At 35.4% G+C, this 21919-nt stretch overlaps 1 protein-coding gene across 2 annotated transcripts in view; it reads left to right on the top strand.

Moving 5' to 3' along the window:
• ASCC3 (activating signal cointegrator 1 complex subunit 3) overlaps positions 1-21919 on the top strand; it is a 249066-nt gene that overhangs the window by 31625 nt on the left and 195522 nt on the right. For both annotated transcript variants that reach the window (XM_079327712.1, XM_079327713.1), the window contains exons 5-8: positions 6409-6529; positions 9230-9437; positions 10168-10309; positions 10862-10987. In XM_079327712.1, the coding sequence (XP_079183838.1) occupies positions 6409-6529; positions 9230-9437; positions 10168-10309; positions 10862-10987 (597 nt within the window). The remainder of the gene's footprint in view (positions 1-6408; positions 6530-9229; positions 9438-10167; positions 10310-10861; positions 10988-21919) is intronic.

Raw genomic sequence — 21919 nt, 5'->3', positions numbered from 1 at the left:
CTGAAACATTAAAGTTCTCTTATTAAGTAGGCACACGATCACTTTCCTCCAAATCATTCTGTGGATGGTTTCCTGCAGGGCTGGATCTGTTCCGCCGCGCCTGCCGCAGCGCGGGTGCCGCAGCTTGGCTGGCGGAGCGAGAGCTGGAGCTGCTGCTGGTGCTCACTGGTGCGTGCCAGTGCCACCGTGCTCCTGCTGCAGCCTCCCAGGGAATCAGGGCAGGAGGCACAGACAGCAGGCATTCAAGTCTGTCCCCACTACTGGACCTGAACACTTCTGTCTGCATGTCAAAACTGGAAGTTACTGAGGAGGCTTAACGCATGTTAGATCACACACTGCTAAACACACAGTGATGTGGTAATCCTGTTTCCTTGGGAAGCTGGGCTTTAAAATAATCTCCCATCTTCTTAATTTTTTTTTTTTTTTATTTTCCTGCACGCTTCTAAAACAATATAAAATACTGTTTCAGGCCAAAGCTTGCCTTGTTTTCTTCTCACCCACTCATGTGTGTCTACCCAGGGTGCTGGAGTTCACAGCCTGGGGTTGGTGGTCATAGTCCTTTTTCCTGGGTAACCCTGCTGGGTCCAGCAAAGGATGTTAAAATTCTGACTTGACTACCCTAATTGGGATAAAAGGAGCTTCCAGTAGTAGGGTCTCTTGCTGCTCTTTGTCATTCACCTCTTTTAAGCCACATAAACCAATTCCTTAGCATGCTGGTATTTTGTTTTGCTCTGTAAGTAATCATATTGGGATCCACACTCAACCAAATCCTTCTCCCAAAATGAGCAGATGTGGAATTGCTATCCTTTGAGATAACCTGGAGGTTTTTGCCTTTTGCAGAATAGAATTCTGTGCTAACCACTGCTATTTTAGAAGTTCTTAAATCTCATCCCTGAAAAAAAAAAAAAAATCAAATTGATTAGAATACAGAAATCCCTTCCATAAATGTATGTTTTCTGCTGGGTAATGTCAGAATTCCTTGCCCTCATATCTGCAGGTAAGAAAAGTTGCAAGTGCAGTGGTTATCTAGTTTCAGGACTTTTTTAATGTCAAAAATCATTAACAACTTATACCAGCATACTTCTGAAGATAAACACTAGTTTAAGGGATCATATAACAGTGAGTTTTTCTACATTTCAATTTGCCTTCAGGGTTTCCTTTTCATAAGGCAAGTCAGTAGTCTGCTGTTTGTAGCTGCTGTTTGACATTATTTCTATTTGCCAAAGTCTTCAGGCTAAATAAGCTGGTAGAAGTTGCCTTGTAGCTATGTATTTAAATTTTCAAAATAAATGCATCTAAGTTTCTAATTAGTCTCTGTTAAAATATTGATGATGGTGGTGATGATCTCTCCAGTCTACTTATTTTCACATAAAAACATTGAGAAGATTTGCTAAGATTTGTTATTTTGTGCTTGTCTCTTTTTCGGATATGGTAGGCGGTTTTAGTGTGGATTTGCACAAGGAGCTGAAGGAACATTTTAATCAAATTCAAATTATGCTGTGACAGATTGTGCTTTTTTTATTATAAAACAAATAGTAAAGAATTTTATGTAATCAAAACTGATAGTCAAATAAATAGGTTTAGGCCTATTAAGCAATATTTAAGATACATAGGACAACCGCTGGTTGGCTGAATTTGGGTTTCTGTTTCATTCCTGTAGAACTGTACTAAGACTCAAGCAAGGTACAAGGACTGTTCATTGTCTATTTTTGTGTGCACTTGTAAGACAAAATATTTTCTGAGATTTATAGGGTTCTTTCCCACCTCAAGGAAGATGTAGAAGTCAAGAAAACGCCCTTGTGATGGCAGATAGTTTATGATGTCAAAGTATTACTCACAGTTCCATGCCTCACATTTGAGGACCTCCAAAGCTCCTTGTAAATTATACTTTATAGAATTGAAAAGGGAATAATACCTATTTAACATTCAGAGTAAAATCTCATTCCAGTCTTGAACATAAAGATGTACTTTTTTACAGCTGAACCTTACTTGAAAAAAATTGCTATGTCATGTGTCTCATTGGGGTTCAACACCTTTCTGGTAACTCCAGCAGATAGACTGCTGTCTATATGTAAGATTCCTGCCTCCTTGCCTTTTCCAAAGAGCTAGCATATATTCAGGAGAAATCATTTGCATGGGGACCTTGCCTCACCTTTCTAATGCACTACAACACATCTTGTCCTTTTGTTCCTACATTGACTACTCAATATGCTTTGTTCCAGATATTAAGCACATAAAATGAAATGCAAAAATCACTCAAACAAATATCAGTGGCCATATATCTCACTCATCTGTGTCTTTATGATTACAGAGTAGTAGCTGAAGTCATGTGGGACCTTTGTTAGCAAAGGCAGTCAGGATTGCCTTTTGGACACAACCTATTACTGACTTCAAGGAGTGTAATAGTTTGGCTGGGATTCAAGAAACTGCTGATTGATGCACAGTCTCTCCATCTGTTGACCACTGTCTAGTTTATCTCATTATAACTTAATAGAAAGTCAGCTATGATTATTCAGCAGATTCCTTTGCCTACTATCAGGGTCTTGGTGTCGATTTTTCAGGCCAGAATATATAGTAACATATCAAATCTGAAATGCCTGCACCTACCCTGGTAGATTGGGTTTACATGGCCAAGCAGAGGGTGCTTCAAGGGTGGCTTCTGTGAAATGCTGCTAGAAGCTTCTCCCATGTCTGGCAGCACCAAAGATGGATGTGCTGTGGATCAAGGCTGGGCCAGATAGAAATGGTGGCAATATCTCTGTGATAGCGTATCTAGCAAGATGAAAAATTATCATGCAGTTGGCTCCTGGCAGGGCCCTGCAGAACCATGGAGAGAGGAGCCCATGCTGGAGCAGGTTTCCTGGTGTACTTGTGACCCTGTGGGAACCCAGGCAGGAGCAGCCTGTCCTTGAAGGACTGCACCCTGTGGAAGAGTGACCCACCCTGCAGCAGTTTGAGGGGGACTGTTGTCTGTGAGATGGACTCACATTGGAGAAGTTCATGGGGAATTGTCTCCCCTTGGAGAGACCCCACAGTGCAGCAGGGGAAGGACTCCCCTCCCTGTGCAGTGGGAGACACTGCAGGTGATGAACTGACCATGACCCCATTCCCTGTCTCCCTGCACCACTGGGGGAGGAGGGAGAGCTGGGAGGGAGAGAGGAATGGGGGAAGGTTTTTTAAGTGCTTATTTTACATCTCTTTATACTGCTCTGATTTTTATAGTAATAAGCCTCCTGCTTGGACATATTTTCATAAGCATCAAAAAATGGTAAGGTAAAGAATTATACTTTGAAACAACAGTGTTCTGTGATAGTTATTAATACCTTAATTAGAAGGCAATGAATTACTCCTACAGTCTGAAAAAATATGAATATTAATAATATTTTGGTTTCACAAGTTTAGTTATTTCTGGTTTTTGCAAACTTTTTCTAGTATTGTCACTATTACTACCATCAGTGGTAGGTGGTGATAGATCTTGCTCTGTAACTTATTCTTTGTCTCTCAGTACTTCTGCTTGGTTTAGCTCTCAGTCGTTGTTTTCCACCCATGAGCTCTTGCAGGCTTCGAGTGAGTGTGGGATATGTCTATAAGAACAGGTCATTGCTTCTGGTCTTCTGTATTCTTTTGGTTTTTCCCCTCATTCTTGAGCAATGTGCTTAGTCTATCTTAGGTGTTTAAAATGTCCTGAAAGCCTCCTTTATATTCAGGCAGCAGCAAAATTAATTAGGTGGCCATGACAGCTCTCAAACTGCTGGTAGCAAATGAGTATCTGTCTACCCATCAGGAAGGCAAAATGGAGTGACTTTCACCACACGGGTGATGCAGAGTCTGGCGTGTAGTACTGTATGGGTTTTGCTCTCTCTGACTGGTAGGATGTCTGGAGACCAGGATGTCAAATTTCACGTTGGTGCTCTTCCATTGAGCCCGTCTCACTGGGACTGGAGTTTTTGCTTGATCTCTGACTATGGAGTAGAATTCATTATGTAACATTGCTGCTTCTTTGTGAGGTTCTGCTGTTCTAACTGGGTGAAGAGTGTGGTATGGATGGTTTTTGTTTCAGGATATATTGGGAAAACAGGAGGGGAAAAACATGATCCCATTCAGAAAAAAAAAGGGTGTTAACTTATTTCCCCAGCAAATCCCATCTTTTCTGACTGATGCTTTTCTAGATTATTCTTAACAACTTCCAGTGAGAGAGATGTTTTGGAGTCCTGTGCAGAGATAGAGATCTACATGGGTGTTTTAGGGCTAGTGTGTTTCTTGTCTTCTGATGGTGATGGTGGTGGTGTGAGTTTTGGGGGTTTTGGGCAGCAACATACTAAGTCTGAATGTACTTACATTGTGTCTGCTGCCTTGGTGAGAAATTAGTGTTTGAGCCCAGATCTGGTTGAATTGAAAGAATTTAATTTCCCTGTGTTTCTGGTATTCCACAGTCAACAAATCATTAGCAAAGCCGAGACAAGTTTATGTTCAGTTCTTTATACAATTAAGCTATTTCAAATAAATTTCTTTTCTTGTTGCTTCTGTGATTGTTTTTCCCTCCCTGTCTTAAGCATTTATCCCTGAAAAACACCTACTCAAATTTACCAGTAATAAATTACCACTTTCTTTTGAAATGTAAATACAAGGTCATCTTATGCCTTTAGATAATATTAGTTAAAATGTGTATAAAATGCTGTAAAGTGGCAATAAATAGCTGTGCAAAATAGAAGAATGAATGATCAGTGCTAGTGATGGCTGGATAAAGGGAAATCCATCATAGCTTGAGATCCCTGACAGCAGAATTGATGTCTGACCAGCAGTTCCCTGCCCTATATTTTTGAAGTTTGTTAATTTTGAAAATCTTCTATTTATACATTTATTATATTCTCCTATTTTACTTTTTCTGGACACTGTTTCTCCAGTTTGCCATCGCTGTTTACTCTAATGAAAGAAATACAAGACTTTATGCCTTTCAGCTGTTAGTTCATGGTCTCTGCAAGCTGCACCATGACTGTACTAATTTGCACAAACCTTATGTTTTCTGAGAAACCCTTGAGGGCCTGAAGTAACACTTTTTTCTTTCTTTTTCCTTTCTTATTTTTAAATGACAGTCTGTATTACGAAGTGCGGATTGGCCTGAAAAAAAAGAGATCATTCATTTGATGCCATTGACACTGTTTAGAGTTTTGCAAATACATGAAGAGGCAACATAAAGTTATTTCAAGGTGTTCCCCAAGGGCAGTAGTCACAGACAGCCACAAAAAAATTCTTTGTTAAGGAGTGGGCAAATTAAATATAGAAGAGTAAGAGATCTCTCTCTCCTTTTATAGTTAGAACAGAAATACTTGAATCCTACAGAGCCAAACTTTCTCTTTTTCTCGTGTTCTTTCATAGAACATCACATCAAAGTACATTATACGTTTTATTCTTACCAGATTCTTGAAGTTATATGGATAATATTAGCAGAAAATTCAAAAAGCACTAGGGAGAAACTGCTCTGTTTTCCTTTTTGGAAATTGAAAAAAAGAGAGAAAAAATTGTTTTGAGCAGTAGTAAAAATCAAGAATGGGGTTTGAGTAACTTAATGCTTTCTGTAATGCTTAGATTTTTGACAAAATAATTATAGATAAGATAGAGAGGAAAGTGCTTCTAATGTTTTGGGTGGGGTTTTTTTCCATTAAAAGCCAGTATTATGTGGAAAAATGGAACTTTAAATAGGGAACTGTGTTTATCTAACCTGCAAAAAGAGAATCATTTGAGTAAGAAAATAATTCGGCCAAAATATCACTTACTGGTACAGAATTCTCTCCTGGTGTACATCACTTATATTATGTGTTCAAATTGCACACAGGATTATATGTGCAAGTACTATAGACTGAAGTCAGTACCAGTGTCATCTGAACGGTTTCTTCATACTCCTGCTATACTCCAGGTCTATGATTTTTTTTTTGTAGGATGACACTATGAAAATGCAGTAGGCTACACTGTTGGTGACTATAAAGGGAATAACTTCTTACATACGTGACTTTCATGAGAAAACATTGCTTCTCTTGATTTGTCTGCATAGATTATGGAGAAGTAAATTTGCAGCATATATAAATAACCATAAAGATATGTACAGTTTAGTCTTGAGAAGAGTTAATTTTTTTACAAGAATCCCCAAGAGAAAGTGAGTTTTACTTAACAGACAAATATAACAGATTTTTAAATATTTCCAACTGAAAACTTTCTGTATTTCTCCCTTTTTGTGATAGAAAACCTGTTATTAGAAATTATATCCTTTGGGTTGAATTACGGGGAGTTGAGATTCATTAATTTGTTAGATATTGTCAACAGATATGATGTTGCCAAGGATGGAAGTATTGCAGTCCTGTTTATAAATTTATGTACATTTGGATATGACTTCTGACTTTATTTTCTTTTTAGTTATTTGAACTTCTAGGCCCTGAAGGTTTTGAACTCATAGAGAAACTCCTACAGAACAGATCTCTGATTCTGCAAAGATCTTCGGCTTGTCCGAATGATAACAGGTTCCAGGCTCTCCAGGGTAAGTGACTACAAAATCTTTGTTCCAAATCAGATAAAAAGTAGTTTTATATCTGTTCTATTTCTAACAGTAATACTGTCCATGTGTAATTAAGAAACAAGCAAAAAAGCTCCCAGGAGACAAGGGGGGGGGAATGTATTCCTGGGCTTAAACAAGGAAAGTCTGATTATACAGAGGAAACAAATACAAATTGCATGTATTTATTTAGTTTTCAACTGCCTGTGGGCATGTGCAGATTTTGAATATATTAACAATTACACTTTTCCTGTTTTAATGGATTACTCTGGAAATAATCTGATCTTTTATTATTCCTCATTTGATTTCCTGCTTCCTGTCTACTTTGTATTATCGAAGAAAAGCACAGTAACAACCACTTTTGAAAATTATAAAGTCAAGCTTAAGCATGAATAAGTGAGAGGGGGAAAAAAGACCTTCAGGTTTTGTACTGTCATTTTTGCTTTTATAAGTTAATTTGTCTGCTCCAAGCATTTATTTTAAAATAAAGTTTTACAGATCATTGTTTTAAAACAAGTTTTATTACTTTCTTCTCTGACAAAAATGAATCTGGTAGCATATGGATTGTGACTTGGGATAAATCTTACATGGACATAGCACCACGCAGCCTGTCATGTTCACAGCACATAGAGTTAGAGAAATGTGTATAGAGCCAGTAATGGTGGACACATGTATCTTTACAATAATTTCAAAATGCAAATGACCCCTTTTTAATGTTTGTCTGCAATGCAGTGTTTCATAAGCAAGTGTTCAGAAGTTCATCTCTTGCTGTGCTAATGGTTAGTCTAAATTCATGTCAACAACTCTTAGTTTTGCCTGTTCATTATTTCAAAGATAAATGTCTTGCTATATGACAAGGCTTTCTCTCTTGGTAGTTTTCCCTTCTTAGGTAATCAAATAAGAAATTAAAATGCATTCAGTAGAAATGGAATTAATGCATTTTTCTCCTATGTATAGAGTTTAGTTACAGGAGTGTTTTCTTCTCACTTAGCAGAATTAGTATTTTGGAAGCTTTTATGAAATTATTCTTCATTATGCCGTCAGTAAAATCTATCACAGTAATTTCTGCTAGAATGCGGAGGAAGAATATTTTCAATGTTATGTTTTTCAGACAATAGAAAAGTATAACTGATTTTATGCTTTTTTCACTGATGAGAGAATCCTTCTTTAACTGTGGTAAAAAAGTCAGTGATATTTAGGGTATCTTCTCTGAGATTGAAGATGTTCTTGGCCTGGAATTCAGTATTTTAATTTTAATAAGGTCTTTTTTTCTTTTTAAGTTGATCAGAGTGGTATTTCTAATGGGAAGTATTATATTTCTAAAATTTCACTTGGGGAAGACACTAATTTCTGTCTGCAGTTTAGTCAACTGAGTAATTTGTGTCTTTAAAAAATTGCATTTTTTAAAAACTGCATTTTTGCACCAGTTATTTGACTATTTTTTATGTAATTTACTTCTGTGGCAGTAAAGATGATTGTTGTGCTTATCAGACAAATCAAGTAACGTTTCTTTGCCCTAATGTGTTCAGTCTGAATTAAATTTGGTCAGGAAATTGCATCCATTGTTGTCCCCTTTTAATATGAGAGAGAGAGAAAGTTAAAGCTGCAGACATGATGGAATTAATGTGGACATTTTGACAGTTTATTAGAATTTTTTCAATACTCTTTAACAAGTTATTGTTGCCTTATCCAGTATGCATGCTGTGAGATGTAGGAGTTTCACTGTTGCTGTAGGTGAAAACTAAGCAGCACAAATTGTTCAAAATGTCAGTCAAGTGGGTTTATTTGGTGAAAAAAGGTTTTCAAGTTTTTAACTTCAGAGTTTGGCTGCAGAAGTATATATGAAACATAACTGAGTTAAATATTTAATATTTAGTGACACTTATATAAACTAATAATCTGTTTGCAGAATTTTGAAAAATAACATTTAAAACCACCAATACTGTTAAAATGAAAACAAAATAAATCTCTTCTAGGTTGTTGTATATAAAAGACTTGGTTGTGTCTTGGTTTTGTCCAGTACTGTTCTCAGAAAGGTGAATGTAACAGATTTTTTGGGTTTCCTAGATTTATTGTTTACTGTAATTGTTCTGTGGTTCTGATTCTTCTTGATAAACCTGCTGCTTATCAATGTAAAGAAGAAAGAGTCCTTGTGATTGTATAGAGTAGGATAGATTTTCTCACTTGTTCCAGGAAATTGCATTGTGAGTATGCTTTCAATACAATGTTATCTAGTACATATACACTAATTCTTATGTGAAGAGGCTGTTTGAAAAAAACCAAAACACCCTGTTTAATCTGTTATCTTATCAGTGCATGTATATAAGAGCAGTGATAAGAGGCAAAGTGGCATTTCCACTGTAGATGAAGTTATTATAAACACAGAAAACAAAAAATGTTCTTCTTTATGCTTTGGGATTAACTGTGTTTTAAATGTCCTCTCTCTGGGACATCACCTGATGGTACTTCTAGATGTCTTGAGGCCAACTGCTGCACAGTCTACAAAAGCTCAACTATTTTTAAAATCACAATACACTCAGAGCCACACACACACACACACACACACACACACCCCCAAAACAAGCATGAAACCAAACATCAAAACCCCAAACCTTTAGAATGAAACTGGGGAAAAAAGATGGAATCCAGTACTTATGGAGATACATGCCTGTTATCATATTGCAGAACAGTGCAAGAAGTTTATAGGAGAAAATGCTAAGCCAAATTATGGTTGTCAAGTCACAATTCAGTCTGAACAAGAAAAGTTGTTAATGAAGCAATATCGTCGGGAAGAAAAACGAAATGCCAGAAAAGAAAAACAAGCTGGGGAAGATGGAGAAGTTTCTGGAGAAGGACAAATGTGCTTTGATCCCAAAGAGCTGCGGATGCAAAGGTAATAAATCCCAAAAGTTGAGAAATGCTTCTGTTGTAATTGCTACTTCAACATATCATAATAGTTTATTTTCTTTTAGGTTGCTTTGGTGATTACGAGGTTCTGACTTCAAGTCACGTTTTATTACAAGCGTAGATTTTTTTTAACATGAAAACCTAATTTTCAGGAAAGAAGGCAGTGATTTGCTTAATGAGAATCTTCTTGATCTCATCTATGTGGGCTGGAATTGCAGATTAGTGGGGTAGGCTATCTTTCTTAGTTCCTGTATGCACACTACTTGCTTAGGATTTATGAAGTCTGTACTAAATCTTTCAGAACTATCTTTCTTTTTCTCTCTCAAGATTAATGGGTACTATTTTCCAAGTTGTCAGCTAGAAGGTAGTGGGAGGAGTAGAGGAGGGAGAGGATTAGGAGCAAATAAGCTGTTGTATTTTGTATTGAGAAAAATATAGTGAGACTGGTATCTAACTGTGAAATCATGTTGCTGTGTTGCTTAAAAAGAGTCAAAACTGCTTTTATGAAAGCCTTGCACTTATTGGATTGTGCTTCTGAATTTTATCTAAACCGTGTGTTTTAAGGTTTTGGTCTAACTAGTGCCAGCTAGTAACACTGTAAATTTTTTTTTATTTAATTTCCTCAACTCTTGCTCTGACTTTAATGTACTATGCTCAGTTTTTATGATGGCAGCCTGAAATGGGCAGAATTACTGCAGGTATTTTTCTGCTCACAGAGAACTAGCGCTTCTGAATGCCCGAAGTATGCCAGTCCTAGGCAGACAGAGAGAGATAAGCATCGAAAAAATTCATTATCCACACGTCTACGATTCCCGAGCTGAAGCTATGAAAACATCAGCATTCATTGGGGGTGCAAAGGTATGTTGGTGCATGACCCTTCTTGAACAGCACATCTTTCCCAATGAGCAATGTGCAGCAGGGTTCCCTTTGTTTCCTTAGTCTGCACCTTCTCAGAATACAATGTATGCAGCAGTGCTTCTTTGCAGAGGGTTTTAAAGACTTTGATATATTCTATTTTTATTTTGACTCTGGAAGAAATAATCTCCTTTTCAACTGATGTATTTCCTTTTATTTCTAGGGTCATTTAAATTCTTAAAATACTATTTTTCTGTCCTTTGGATACCTTTGAATTGACTTCAACAAAATAAATGCTTTAGGAAATTCTAACGGATTCTGAAATTTAATAAAAGAGAGTTATCTTTTTTGGGGTTTTGGGACTATTTTCTGAGTAGTAAAGATGATTCTTTTCCATTTGAGGGGTCCAGTGCTATCTATAAAAATAAATAAGTAAGATTTGCTTTTGGCTTGGATTCATTTTTTGAAGGAAAGTGATAAAGAATTGTTCAGTTATATATAGTGACACTTTCTGTTTTCATACTTTTAATTAATTTTCCTGTAATACATTTTTAGGTGGTCTTACCAGAGTCAGTTCAGCGAGAAAACAATAAAATGTATGAAGAGGTGAAGATCCCTCATAGTGAACCAATGCCTATTGGTATTGAAGAGAAAATTGTTTATATTAAAGACTTAGATGAGGTGAGTATGCCATTTCAAAGATACTAAATTAGTTTTTACTTTGTATTGAAAAAATTTAACTGGAAATATTGCCAGTTTTTCCAGTGATATGTGATAGGTAAATGCAGATGGTTAATTTCTTCACTATTAATTTGAAGAATATTTATTGGGGAACATAGTTCAGTGGTATAATCTCTTTCATGTTGTCTCAGATTCAAGGAATTTCTGATCTGAACTACTTGTTCAGGAGTTGCAGTTCTCAATTCCTTTGGCATTACATTTTCAGTTATTTATGGTTTTGAGCTGTGATCTGAATCACTGAAATGAAAGTATTACAGTGTTTCCGTTCTCTTCTGAAGATCACAGGAGAAAGTGAGCCTGAGCTTCTGTACCTTGACCTGTGCAGGTTGGCTTCTGACTGCACAGCACTATTCTGCACCAGTCTTACTGTCTGATGCAGTTCAGGGGTGTTGAATGTGGTGTTATAGACTGTATGGTGTGTGAATCATCTTAGAAAGTGAAGAGCAGAGAGGAAAAATGCAGGTAAAACAAATATTAACATTTCAACTTTTACTGATTTAAAATGGTGAAAAAGCTGAGGGAACTAAATTTCTTGCTAGTTATTTGCAGTCTAGAACTTGTACTCCATCACATGTACCTTATTCTCCTAGTTGTATATGTCAAATCTATTGAAAAATGGAAGATTTGGTATTGATTTGAAAAGAGACATAAAAAGCAAGCTTTGTGTACAGAGAAGGTTTTCTGTCTCTTAGTTCTGCAGCATGTAACATGGACACATTTGTTCCACCTTTTTCTCTCTGGGAAAGCAGGAAATGAGAATATACACAGAGCACTTTATTGAGATTCTGAGTAAAGATTGTCTTACGTAAAGATTTAACTCTTTCAAAACAGAAGACAGTTTTAGAATATGAATCTGTTCTTTTCTGCTTAGGTGACAATACCTAATGTTGTGTTTGTTAATTGATTGACAGCTCTTAACAAGATTGAAAAATACAGCCACTGCAGCTATTGTCATTTTATATGACAATATTCAGCATGCCAGCTTTTTGCAAAAAAAGTCTTTTTCCTAAGCTAAATGCTACCTACTAATCTGTAAACTTTTTGCAAGAAGTACCAATGCTTCAAAAGTGGTTTCAGAAAATATATTGTTCAGACAGAGAAAAACCTACCTGAAATGAATCATTTGCAGATTGTTGCACTTAGAGTATTTAAAATAAATGTTAAAAAATGCATCAGTTATGCAAATTTAACAAGTAATTCTCTTTTGTAGATTGTGTATCTTCAAGAGGTCTGCTTTTCAGTTTTACAGTGAAATTTTGAAACAGAAATAATCTTCTTTAGAACTTTACTCTTTGATATGATTCTTATTATGAGATTAAATATAGAAGTGTCAACAGCAAATACAGTTTTGATTGTTTGAGCATGCAAGTATTTAATTCCTGCCCCCAAGTTTAGTATTGATTTGCAACAAGAAATGACAAATTTATGGGATTAATCCAGCTGCACGACTTCTCAACTCCTTGATTTCACTAATGAGATTAATAGATTTGAAATTTGATAAATAGAAATTTTTTATCAAGGAGCTAAAAGAGGCTGGAATTGCCAGTGCATAAGTTAAGACATACTTTGTCAAGATGTATTTTAGTTGGGGTAAACTTCTTTTTTTTTTTTTTTTGTTTTTGTTTTTGTTTTCTCTGCATGGCTGTTTTAAATCTTTAAGCTCAGAAACATCTTGGTTGTTGTTTCAAATTTTTGCCAATTAACTGGAATCACTTTAGAGCACATGAAGATTTTCTGACAATATGTTTTATTTTTTATTAAGTAGTGTAAGCAAAAGCAGAAAAATAATGATTTTCAGGTGTTTCCATCGCATGTATGGGTGCTCATAAAATAACTCTATTTTATCTCTCTGTGGATACATTAGCAGGATTATCTAAAATTTTAGTAAGTGACCAAGGAGTAGAGATAACAGTAAATATAGCTAGATATTTCATGACTAGGAACTTCTAAAGGCATCACGAGGAAGTTCACAGTTCTGCAGCTATTGACTACTATGAGGTGCCATTAGTGGTAGGGTTTTGATGTAAGATATTTAGTCTACAAATAAAGATACTCAGCATGTTTAACAAGTCAATATACATGCAATTCAAAATCCACAGGGGAAAAAAGGCACAGAACAATCAAGCCATTTATTGTTGCTGGAGTTTTGAGTATTAGATACCAAGCTTTATAAGCACTTTCTGTTCTCTGGGGAAATCCTGATAGTATTAAAAATTATAAATATTCTTCTTCCTTTTCCTTTTAGTCTGTATGTTTTCATTTGCACAAAAATAATTTTAAGAACTCTCTATCTGTTCCTCAGAGCTATGTGATTTTGATCACATTGTCAGCAGTTTGGGGAGAGTATTTGACTGTGTAATGTTTATTGCAGAATACAACATTGCATTTCATCTTTGAAGCTCCTGAGGTCAGAACTGAGTTCATAAGGAATTCATTTATATTTTGAACTGTTGGTCAGAAGTTAAAGCTCTGCATCATATAAGTTGGAAGTAATCTTGCATTTTAAATTATTTGAAGTTATTAGTTGAGGTTTAGACTTTCTCGTTTCCTGCAAGCACAGGTTGAAGAGATATGAGAGAATTGTATTCTTCTAGACACTCATTCTAACAAAGTACATATTAACCATGTAATGCTTCCTTTTTTAATAGTTTCTTATAAGGCAAAAATGGCAAGACCTCTATGAACCAACACCAAAGGCAACAGCAATGCCTTAAATCAGGACAGATACCAATATGGGGTTCTTTTTTATAGCATTGGCTGTATAGCCAGGATGCATCTGCCACCGCACTCCAGAGTGAAGAATAACACATTGAAGCTAGTTTAAGTACTATATTATCTGAAATCTTATAGCTGGTATTTTCAAAGTAAGTATTTAGTTTAGTTAGGACCTCCTTGCAAAGGGTCAGAGCTTTCCTAAGAAGTTTATGACTTCTTAGCTTTCCTAAGAAGTTTATGATTAGTGAAATCACTGCCTGAAGAAACACAGGTGCTAAGATGAAACTCATGTGAAATGACAAAGGTCCAAATTTTTATAGCTACCATTTCTACCTAATCCCATTATGCACTGCAAATATGAGGTCAGGAGTGACCAACCTTGCACACTTTAGGAGCCATAAAAGCATTCCACAGCATGTCATAAACAGCTGGCTTCAGCACTCTCCTGCTTTCTGTGTTGTTCCTTTTTCAGCTTTGTCTCCTACCTTTCTTCATTATGATCTGAACTGCTGTGTCACCTCCTCCAATCTCTCTCCACCTGTGTCGTCTCATATTGTTTATTTCCTACCTGTGTTGAGTTGGGAGCAGGAGCTGGTGGCACGGAGGGAGCTGTGCTGCTGCTCAGAAATGTCACTGGTGTTCAGAGGAAGAAGGGTGCACTGTGTCCCATGGAAGGAATTGCTCCTACCTTACAGAAAGGCAACAAACCCCACCCCCAGCCCCCTTCATAGATACATACTTTTCTTGACATTTATTATTTCTCAGAGAACTGTGGGTTTGCCACAGTTAAAACACGTGTGGTTCATAAGTATTGTTTGTACAAGTGATGTGCCAGCTAGGTTTTTTCCATAATGAGAATTTAAAAATTGGAAAGCACAAGCTTAGCTTTATTATCTTTACTCTGTTGACTTGCAGCTTGACCATTAGTGAAATATATTTTTTGCATTAATTATAAAGGTGGTTTTGTACCAGGCTTTTTGCCAAATAAATATACCTTTAAAGTCATAAACTCAAGCCAGGGAAAGTTACTTTTCAAGATTGTGAAAACAGGTTTTATCTAAAAAATTGCTGCTGGTGAAAAATTACTTCAGTTTTTTACCTAAACTGGGTGTTCAGGTTAGGATTTATTTCTGTTTTTTTCATGTTATTTCCATTTGCTTTTACTAGCACTGCTTAACGATCTAAATAAGAAAGGCAATTTTTTTTCTCTCTGCATTATGTGAAGGAATTATTACAAAATCAATATTCTCTCTTTTCCTGTAATGTTTTCTTGTTTTTAGAATTGTACAAGGTAAGTCTACTGAATAGAATTATGCATGTTTTTGGATAAATTACATTTTTCACATCCAGAATATTGGATCATTAATTCCAAAGTTGATCTTAGTGCATATTTCAGTTGCATATTTTCCAAACAGCAATTGATAGTTGAACTGTGTGGAGTAATTTTTTTTTTTTTAAAATTTGCTTTTTATTGAAGTCTTGTCATTTATCTGATGAATTATGCTCAGAAATTGCTCTGAGGAGAGTTTACAAGTTCTGTAATCCTTACAATTTAAGACAAGGAAAACCATGTATGTCAAAGTACAATTGCTTTAATGACTGGTAGTGTATATTAGGGATTGCAGTCTGTCTTCATATTTCAGGGAGGGAGGATCTGAAGAAGGTTGAATATGTGCTATATGAGGTGAACAAAAATATTGAGTTAAGATTCAACACTAATGATGGTCTTAAAGCCTACAAATTCTGACTTAATTTTCCTCAGTATGTGAGTTAATGGTATTTGACAACTTTTTTAGAATTTCAAATACTATACGGAAAATTTCTAAATCAAATTGTTTGATTATTTCACTTACCCTTAACTGAAGCTTTTAGGCATTGTTTCATTAAAATTCTAGGAATTAATATTATTGCTTTGGCTAAAAGTAAGCAAAAATTTGTGCTTCATGCCAAACCAGCAGTTTATTGTCTGTCTTATATAAAATGATCATATTTCCCGTTAAGACAATCCTGTTTGTTGGTAGAAATAATTTATTTACTCTTCATCAAAAAGATCTTTTGCTATGATGTGCATGCTGTAAAGTGGTATTCTGATTTTAAAATGCACCTGTAATCTCACATTGTAGAAACACAAACATGCTCTGTGGCTGGTTACTAATTCACCTGTGAAAGACACTTGCTTTGCTTGAATATAATTCATTGAATGTAGTATTTTTAAACATGTGTCTCACTTGACTGCAGCTTTCACTGTGGATAGATGTGACTACATGATTTCCTGAATGCTAAGAAGTTATTTTTGTCTTTCAGCAATGGAGAACATCTTCCCATTATGATTTTGAAAAATAGTCATACTTTATTGACACAGCTTTAATACTAGAAGTGGTACCATAACGTTTTTCTGGATTCAGAACCCCTTTCTACTATTTTAATATGCCAGTAAGATGGGGGTTTTTGTTCAATAAAATCACTGATTTTAATGCATTAATGCCAGATTACTAACCTTATTTATTTTGTGTAACATCTTTAAAACAACAACAACAAAAATTAAATAGTTTAGAGAAAAAGAAGCCTGATATGGTCATGTCAAATAGATTTAATTTTGAAATGCAAATACATTGGAGGGATAGCAAGGCTTTATAAATTTTATAGTACAACTTTGAATTAATTGCATAATGAAATGTGAAAGTCTGGGTTCCATGATTTAACATGACAAGTGGATGTCTCAGCTCCAGTGAGGCAGAGTTCTTAGGAGCACAGCTTGGGAGGATCAGCAGATATGACCACTCTCCATTAACCAGGAGTTTGAGAAGTTGAAAACTTAACACCAATGGAGGAATAGTAATGAACTAGGTAGATATTAAGGAATAAATATGTGATTAAGAAATACTTTACAGATGGATAATTTTGTCCAATAATCTGAGATTATTGTTCCAAATGTAGTTCCACCTATACCTGCTTTCTCCTGATAGGTGAGTATTTTTGCATATCTGAAGTCTGTGTCAAAATATATAAAGCAGATTTCCTATAATATCAAAATAAGAGCTTAAGCTAAAGCTGAAATGAGAGAGCAAAGAATGAACTATCTCAAAAGAGCTGCACTGAGCGTAAAGATTTTTTTTAAAGTAGTGATAGTAAAAGACAAAAAGAAACAGAGTAGCCTTACATGTTTTATAATTATTGTTATAAAATAATATTTAGAAATGCAGTGGTACTTGTCAGTAAGGATTGTGGTTTACCTTTACAATTTGAAAACTGTGATTTCTGACTCACTGGAAAGGTGTTTGATACTATTAAAGTCTTTGAGAGGACCTATCTCTAAATGCAGGATAAGAAATGGAAGCTATTTTCTCTGAAGCATCTCCATGTTTGGCAGGTGGAGTCTGTCATCCATTCTTAGTCCAACATTATCACAAACTTAAAAAAGACAGTGATAGATACATTTTTGATAGTTAAAAATGTCTTTATAAACTACATCTATTTATGTAAAACACATATGTACAACATGTATGGGTATGTAGATATGTATATATATGTAATGTCCCATTAATGCAGAGTTGATTATTAAAGTAACAGAGGCTTTTTAATAGACCACTATTTTATATATCCTTCTCTTTGCCTCCCTCAGCTTGCCAGAATTCTACTATTTTTATTTTTAAGAAAGATCTGTATGCAAAGAAGGTAGTCAAGCCAATCTCTGGCTTTATAAGAGATGTATGTAGGATGCAGAAAAACGGGGAGTGATGAATAATTGGAAGTAGATGAGAACTGAAGCATGATCTTATGTCAGATTCTATGAAAAGCAAAAGGTGGCTTTCACAGAGCAGCAGCCTGAACTTACTGGAACAGTATGTGTCTATCCACAATTGTGGAAGTAATAAACAGTCCACCTCTTTTGAGATGGGGAGGATTGAAGGTAAAGGAAGCAAATACGTCACATCTCACATGAGCTTTGGAGGTAGGCATTATATAACTGATCAGATGTAAGCCTGTATTTGCTCAAACCACATCCTCCTTGGCCTATTTATATGATGCAGATTTTATTTTTGGTATGATGATGTGGATCAAGTCACTGCAATGGTACCATTTATAAACAGACTGTATTTATACAAATTAGAAGGAATTTCACTAGAAAAGTATAACAAAACCAGTCTTTTACTATTGTCCCATAAGAATGGGGAAGTATTGTAGATACTTTCTTATAATTTTGGTTTACCAGGATTGCTGGAGAAATTGATAGATAACCACTTACACACCACCTTTCCAGATTGTACAATATGTGTCTAATTTTAAAAAAGCAACTAACATAGTAGTTAGCAATGTAACTCTTTTCTTATTGCAAAATAGTGTTCTCTCTCTACCTTTGCCATAAATCTCTTTTGGTAGACTGACAGGAGATTTATTTGTTTTGGTTCAACACTGGGCAAGTTGGATCAGACTGAATGAAGCTTTCCTTTGCAGCACGTGCTGGCTTAGCTTATCTACAGAAATTTTTCAGATGACTTTTCATTATAGTGTCTTAAAATGGTGTGCTTAAAATATCATCTGATCATTTGTTCTTTCAGTTGCGTTTGTCCTAGTCTCATGTGTAGTTTAGTTCAAGACCTTTTGTAGTCTTGTGCTTTTAATCCTTTTAAGATGACCAAAGCATTTATCTTTTTTCTTTCAAAATCATTTTCCAGGTGCTGTTAGTAGATTGTATAATACTGTGTGAATTGACATGTACAGGTGACCACCGAACCACAGCTGCCATGCAAAGAGTAAATTTATTTAGCTACCTCACCAGCAAGGCTGGGTGTCAGACACAAGCTCTCTTAGGTTTAGCTCATCCCAGCAGGCAGAGCCACACAGGCTCCCTTAGGTTTCACTCATCCTAGTGGACAGAGGGGGAAGGGGGAGGTAGCACCCCACTACCAAATTCTGATATATCACAGGGCTTCACACATCTGAGTTTATCACAAGGCTGTGCCTTTATGATCTTTCTCCCAGCAGGAGGCTCAAGCATGTCTGTGAGAGTGAGTTATCTCAACACAGGAATCTTCTCACAGCACTTTTCAAAGCAGGCAGAGGATGAACAGCACTAGGCATAATAAATGGAGTTTTCCCACACCAACATTCTTAGCAGTCCCAGCTGCAAGGTCACTTTGAGCAAAACTCTTACATCCTTGTCAAATCTTCTGGTTTGAGCCCTGTTGTCCCAGCAAATACATTACAGATTTTTTTTGTATGTGTGTGTTAGCTTATTTATTTACATACTGAGACCCTTTTAACATCTTGTAAGTTTGTTGGTGTTACATGAACAAATGACGTTTAAGACAATGGAGATGTTGAGTGAGCAAGGATTCTACCAAAAACTGGTAAATATGCTCTTTGTTGTATCAGTCTGGGCTGTGTTTTTATGTACCTTTTTAGTTTCAAGGGGTTGATATTAATGTCAACAGGCAAAACGCACTAGTAAGTGTAGATAAGGCAAGAAAAAATCCTTGCAAATAAAAAATAATGTTTTCAAATGTCCTTTCATTAGTGAGGTTGTAATTGAAACTTTTACAGATCTTATTTAGAGAGACTGTTTATTCTATGTACAATCGTGGGTTTTTTATTATTTTTTAAAGAGCTCTGTAAAATCTGGAGTTATCTCTTCTTGGGCAGAGAAGTTTAAAGAGATGAACAATTAATTGATAAAATGGGTCAAAGTCTAATATGAATATCTGTGCTGGTGAATATAGAGAACATTTCTTTTAGTCTGTTCTTTAGACTAGCATGGCTGTGTATAATACACTAAGCAAAAACTGCTTTAAAATATTTAGTAGTAAATATTGTAAGAGTTATACATGCTTATAGCTGTTTAGATTGCTCCTTTTCATGCAAGTAGCAAATATGAATAGGGAAATGGACTTTTTTAATATTAACATGAGATAAATTTGACTGCATCTGATTTGAATAAAATGTTAAGCCTGTTTCATTTTCTACACATCTGCCAAGTGTGTGTGTATTGAATAGTGCTGCCTCTGAAATAGTTGAAAATCCAATGGGAACACTTACAAAGGCAAACCAGTAAAGGGCACCAGCTGCTGAAAAACACCTGCTGAGCCACTCTGGGAGTAGGTGCATCTGCCTGTACCTAGAAGTAATCTAACAAAGTACCTGCTTTTACCTGTCAGGATTTTAATTTGTGTAAAGATGCATCCAATAAAGCCGGTTCTGAATACTTAAAGAAAGGAAAAAAAAAAAAAAAAAAAAAAAAAAGAGAAGGGTTTTGCTTTTGGTTTTTTTGTTGTTGTTGTTTTGCTGGGATTTTTTGGTTTGTTTTTTTGTTTTTGTTTTTGTTTTGTGTAGAAGAGCACAGCTTCTGAGCAACTTTCTTACTCTTACAACTAGTTTGAGTTCTTCTTTTAGTAAAAAAGAAACCCGGTTTTGGCAGCGAGAAGTCTCATCTACACTGTGTGTGGTGTGCTACTAAAGGATGCAGCTGGTCTGGAGGAGATTAGGCTACCAAAGAGGACGTTTTCAGTTTTTGTTTGGCTTAGTTTGAGAGATGTATCTCACGGGGGTTTGTGAGAGTGTATGTTCCCTTTTTCATTGTAGCACTGTTGATGGTAATGCACAAACAAAAATAAATTTTACAATCAAAAGTAATTGGATAAATTTTTCAAATAGCTTTTAAACCTTTTGTACTTTTTATCTTTTGGTATTTAAACTTTCATTGTTCCCACACATTGGTTACCCTATCACACCAGGTCATCATCCCTCACCTAACTTTTATTTTCTTGTGGTAGCAAAACTTCTGTGAACACTGCTAGTTTGGCTCCAATTCATGAAAAAAAAAATAGCTGTGTTCTTGTACAAGAAAATACTGACTAAGCTTGTAGTCTTTTCTTGTAAAATTAAGAAAATAGTCTTCCAATATCTATACTGTAAAACAAGGTTGCCATCTTGGGTATAAGAAGTGTGAATTTAAGTGAAACTGAGGAAAAAATTGAACTGTAAAAAGATTATGACATCAATAGTTAATCCTCTGGAAATATTATTCTGTTTGCCATTTTTAAATTTTTGCCTGATGTGTAAAAATTATTACTAATTTCAGCTACAATTACATTCCAAAGCATTCTGATAGTTTTTCTAGGTTTTGTTTGATTTTGTAGGAAGAAATAGTTTGTCATGTTAACGTAAAGTAAATAGTTCGAAAACACTATTCGGAAGTGCCTTCTGCAATACCAGATTAAATATTCACTTCTACACAAACATTTAGAACTAATGCCTTTGCATGTCTAAAATAGTGTTGAATTAATTAGGGGTCATTTAAAAATAAAATACTGAAAGAGATCTGTTCTTCAAAACTTTACAGTACTTTGAAATGTTGCTACCTTACTCATAAAAACAAGGTTCCTTGCTTCATTAAGGAAGATAATATTTAGGCTCCAATTTGTGAAGTTCAACTGACTGTAATTTGGGTGACTTTTAGGTATTGAATTTCATAGAGTAAACCCAATAACCAGTAAAAATCTAAGAAGCATTTTAGGTAGACATGTTCTTGTACTGTGCAGCTGCTTGTAAATCAAAAGAAATGCAGCTTTCTGGTTCACAGCACTCTTTTCCCCTTGTACTTAATCAGTGTAATATTTGAAATCCAATTATGTCTACCTGGTGACTTTGCAGCTGTTTTTTTTTTTTTTTTGTTTGCTTTGTTTTGTGTTTTTTTTGCCTCATTAAATGATCATAACAAGTGAAATATTTAAATTGAGAAAGCAACCTAAGTGCTAATTTTTCATTCTTTAGAGGGTCACATATATGTCATTGACATGAATATGGACTTTAGTATAAAGCACATGCAGAAATCTGTAAAGTTTTTAATTAAAACAAGTCAAAGTAGTTTTAGTCGTTTTGGTAATTAAGACTGGAAAATGAATAACGTGCTTCTGCTGCATCCTGTTTAGGGAATAGCCACTTCTCAGTGGAATTTCATAGCATGAGTGTGGAAGAATGCAGTAGTCTGCTTTACTTTGATAGCATCCCTGAAGGCCGACTTTCATTCTTTGGAGTATTCGGTCTTCATTTAAAGTAAAATACAGGATGGTATTTAAATTCAAATTCAAATTATACCAAAGACCAAAATTATTTTTAATTTTTAAGAAATGTAATCTCAAAAGGGAGAATTTTCCAAGT

The sequence above is a fragment of the Erithacus rubecula genome (genome assembly GCF_903797595.1).
Source record: "Erithacus rubecula genome assembly, chromosome: 2".
Taxonomy (NCBI): Eukaryota; Metazoa; Chordata; class Aves; order Passeriformes; family Muscicapidae; genus Erithacus; species Erithacus rubecula.
This window is presented reverse-complemented; position numbering and strand designations above follow the sequence as displayed.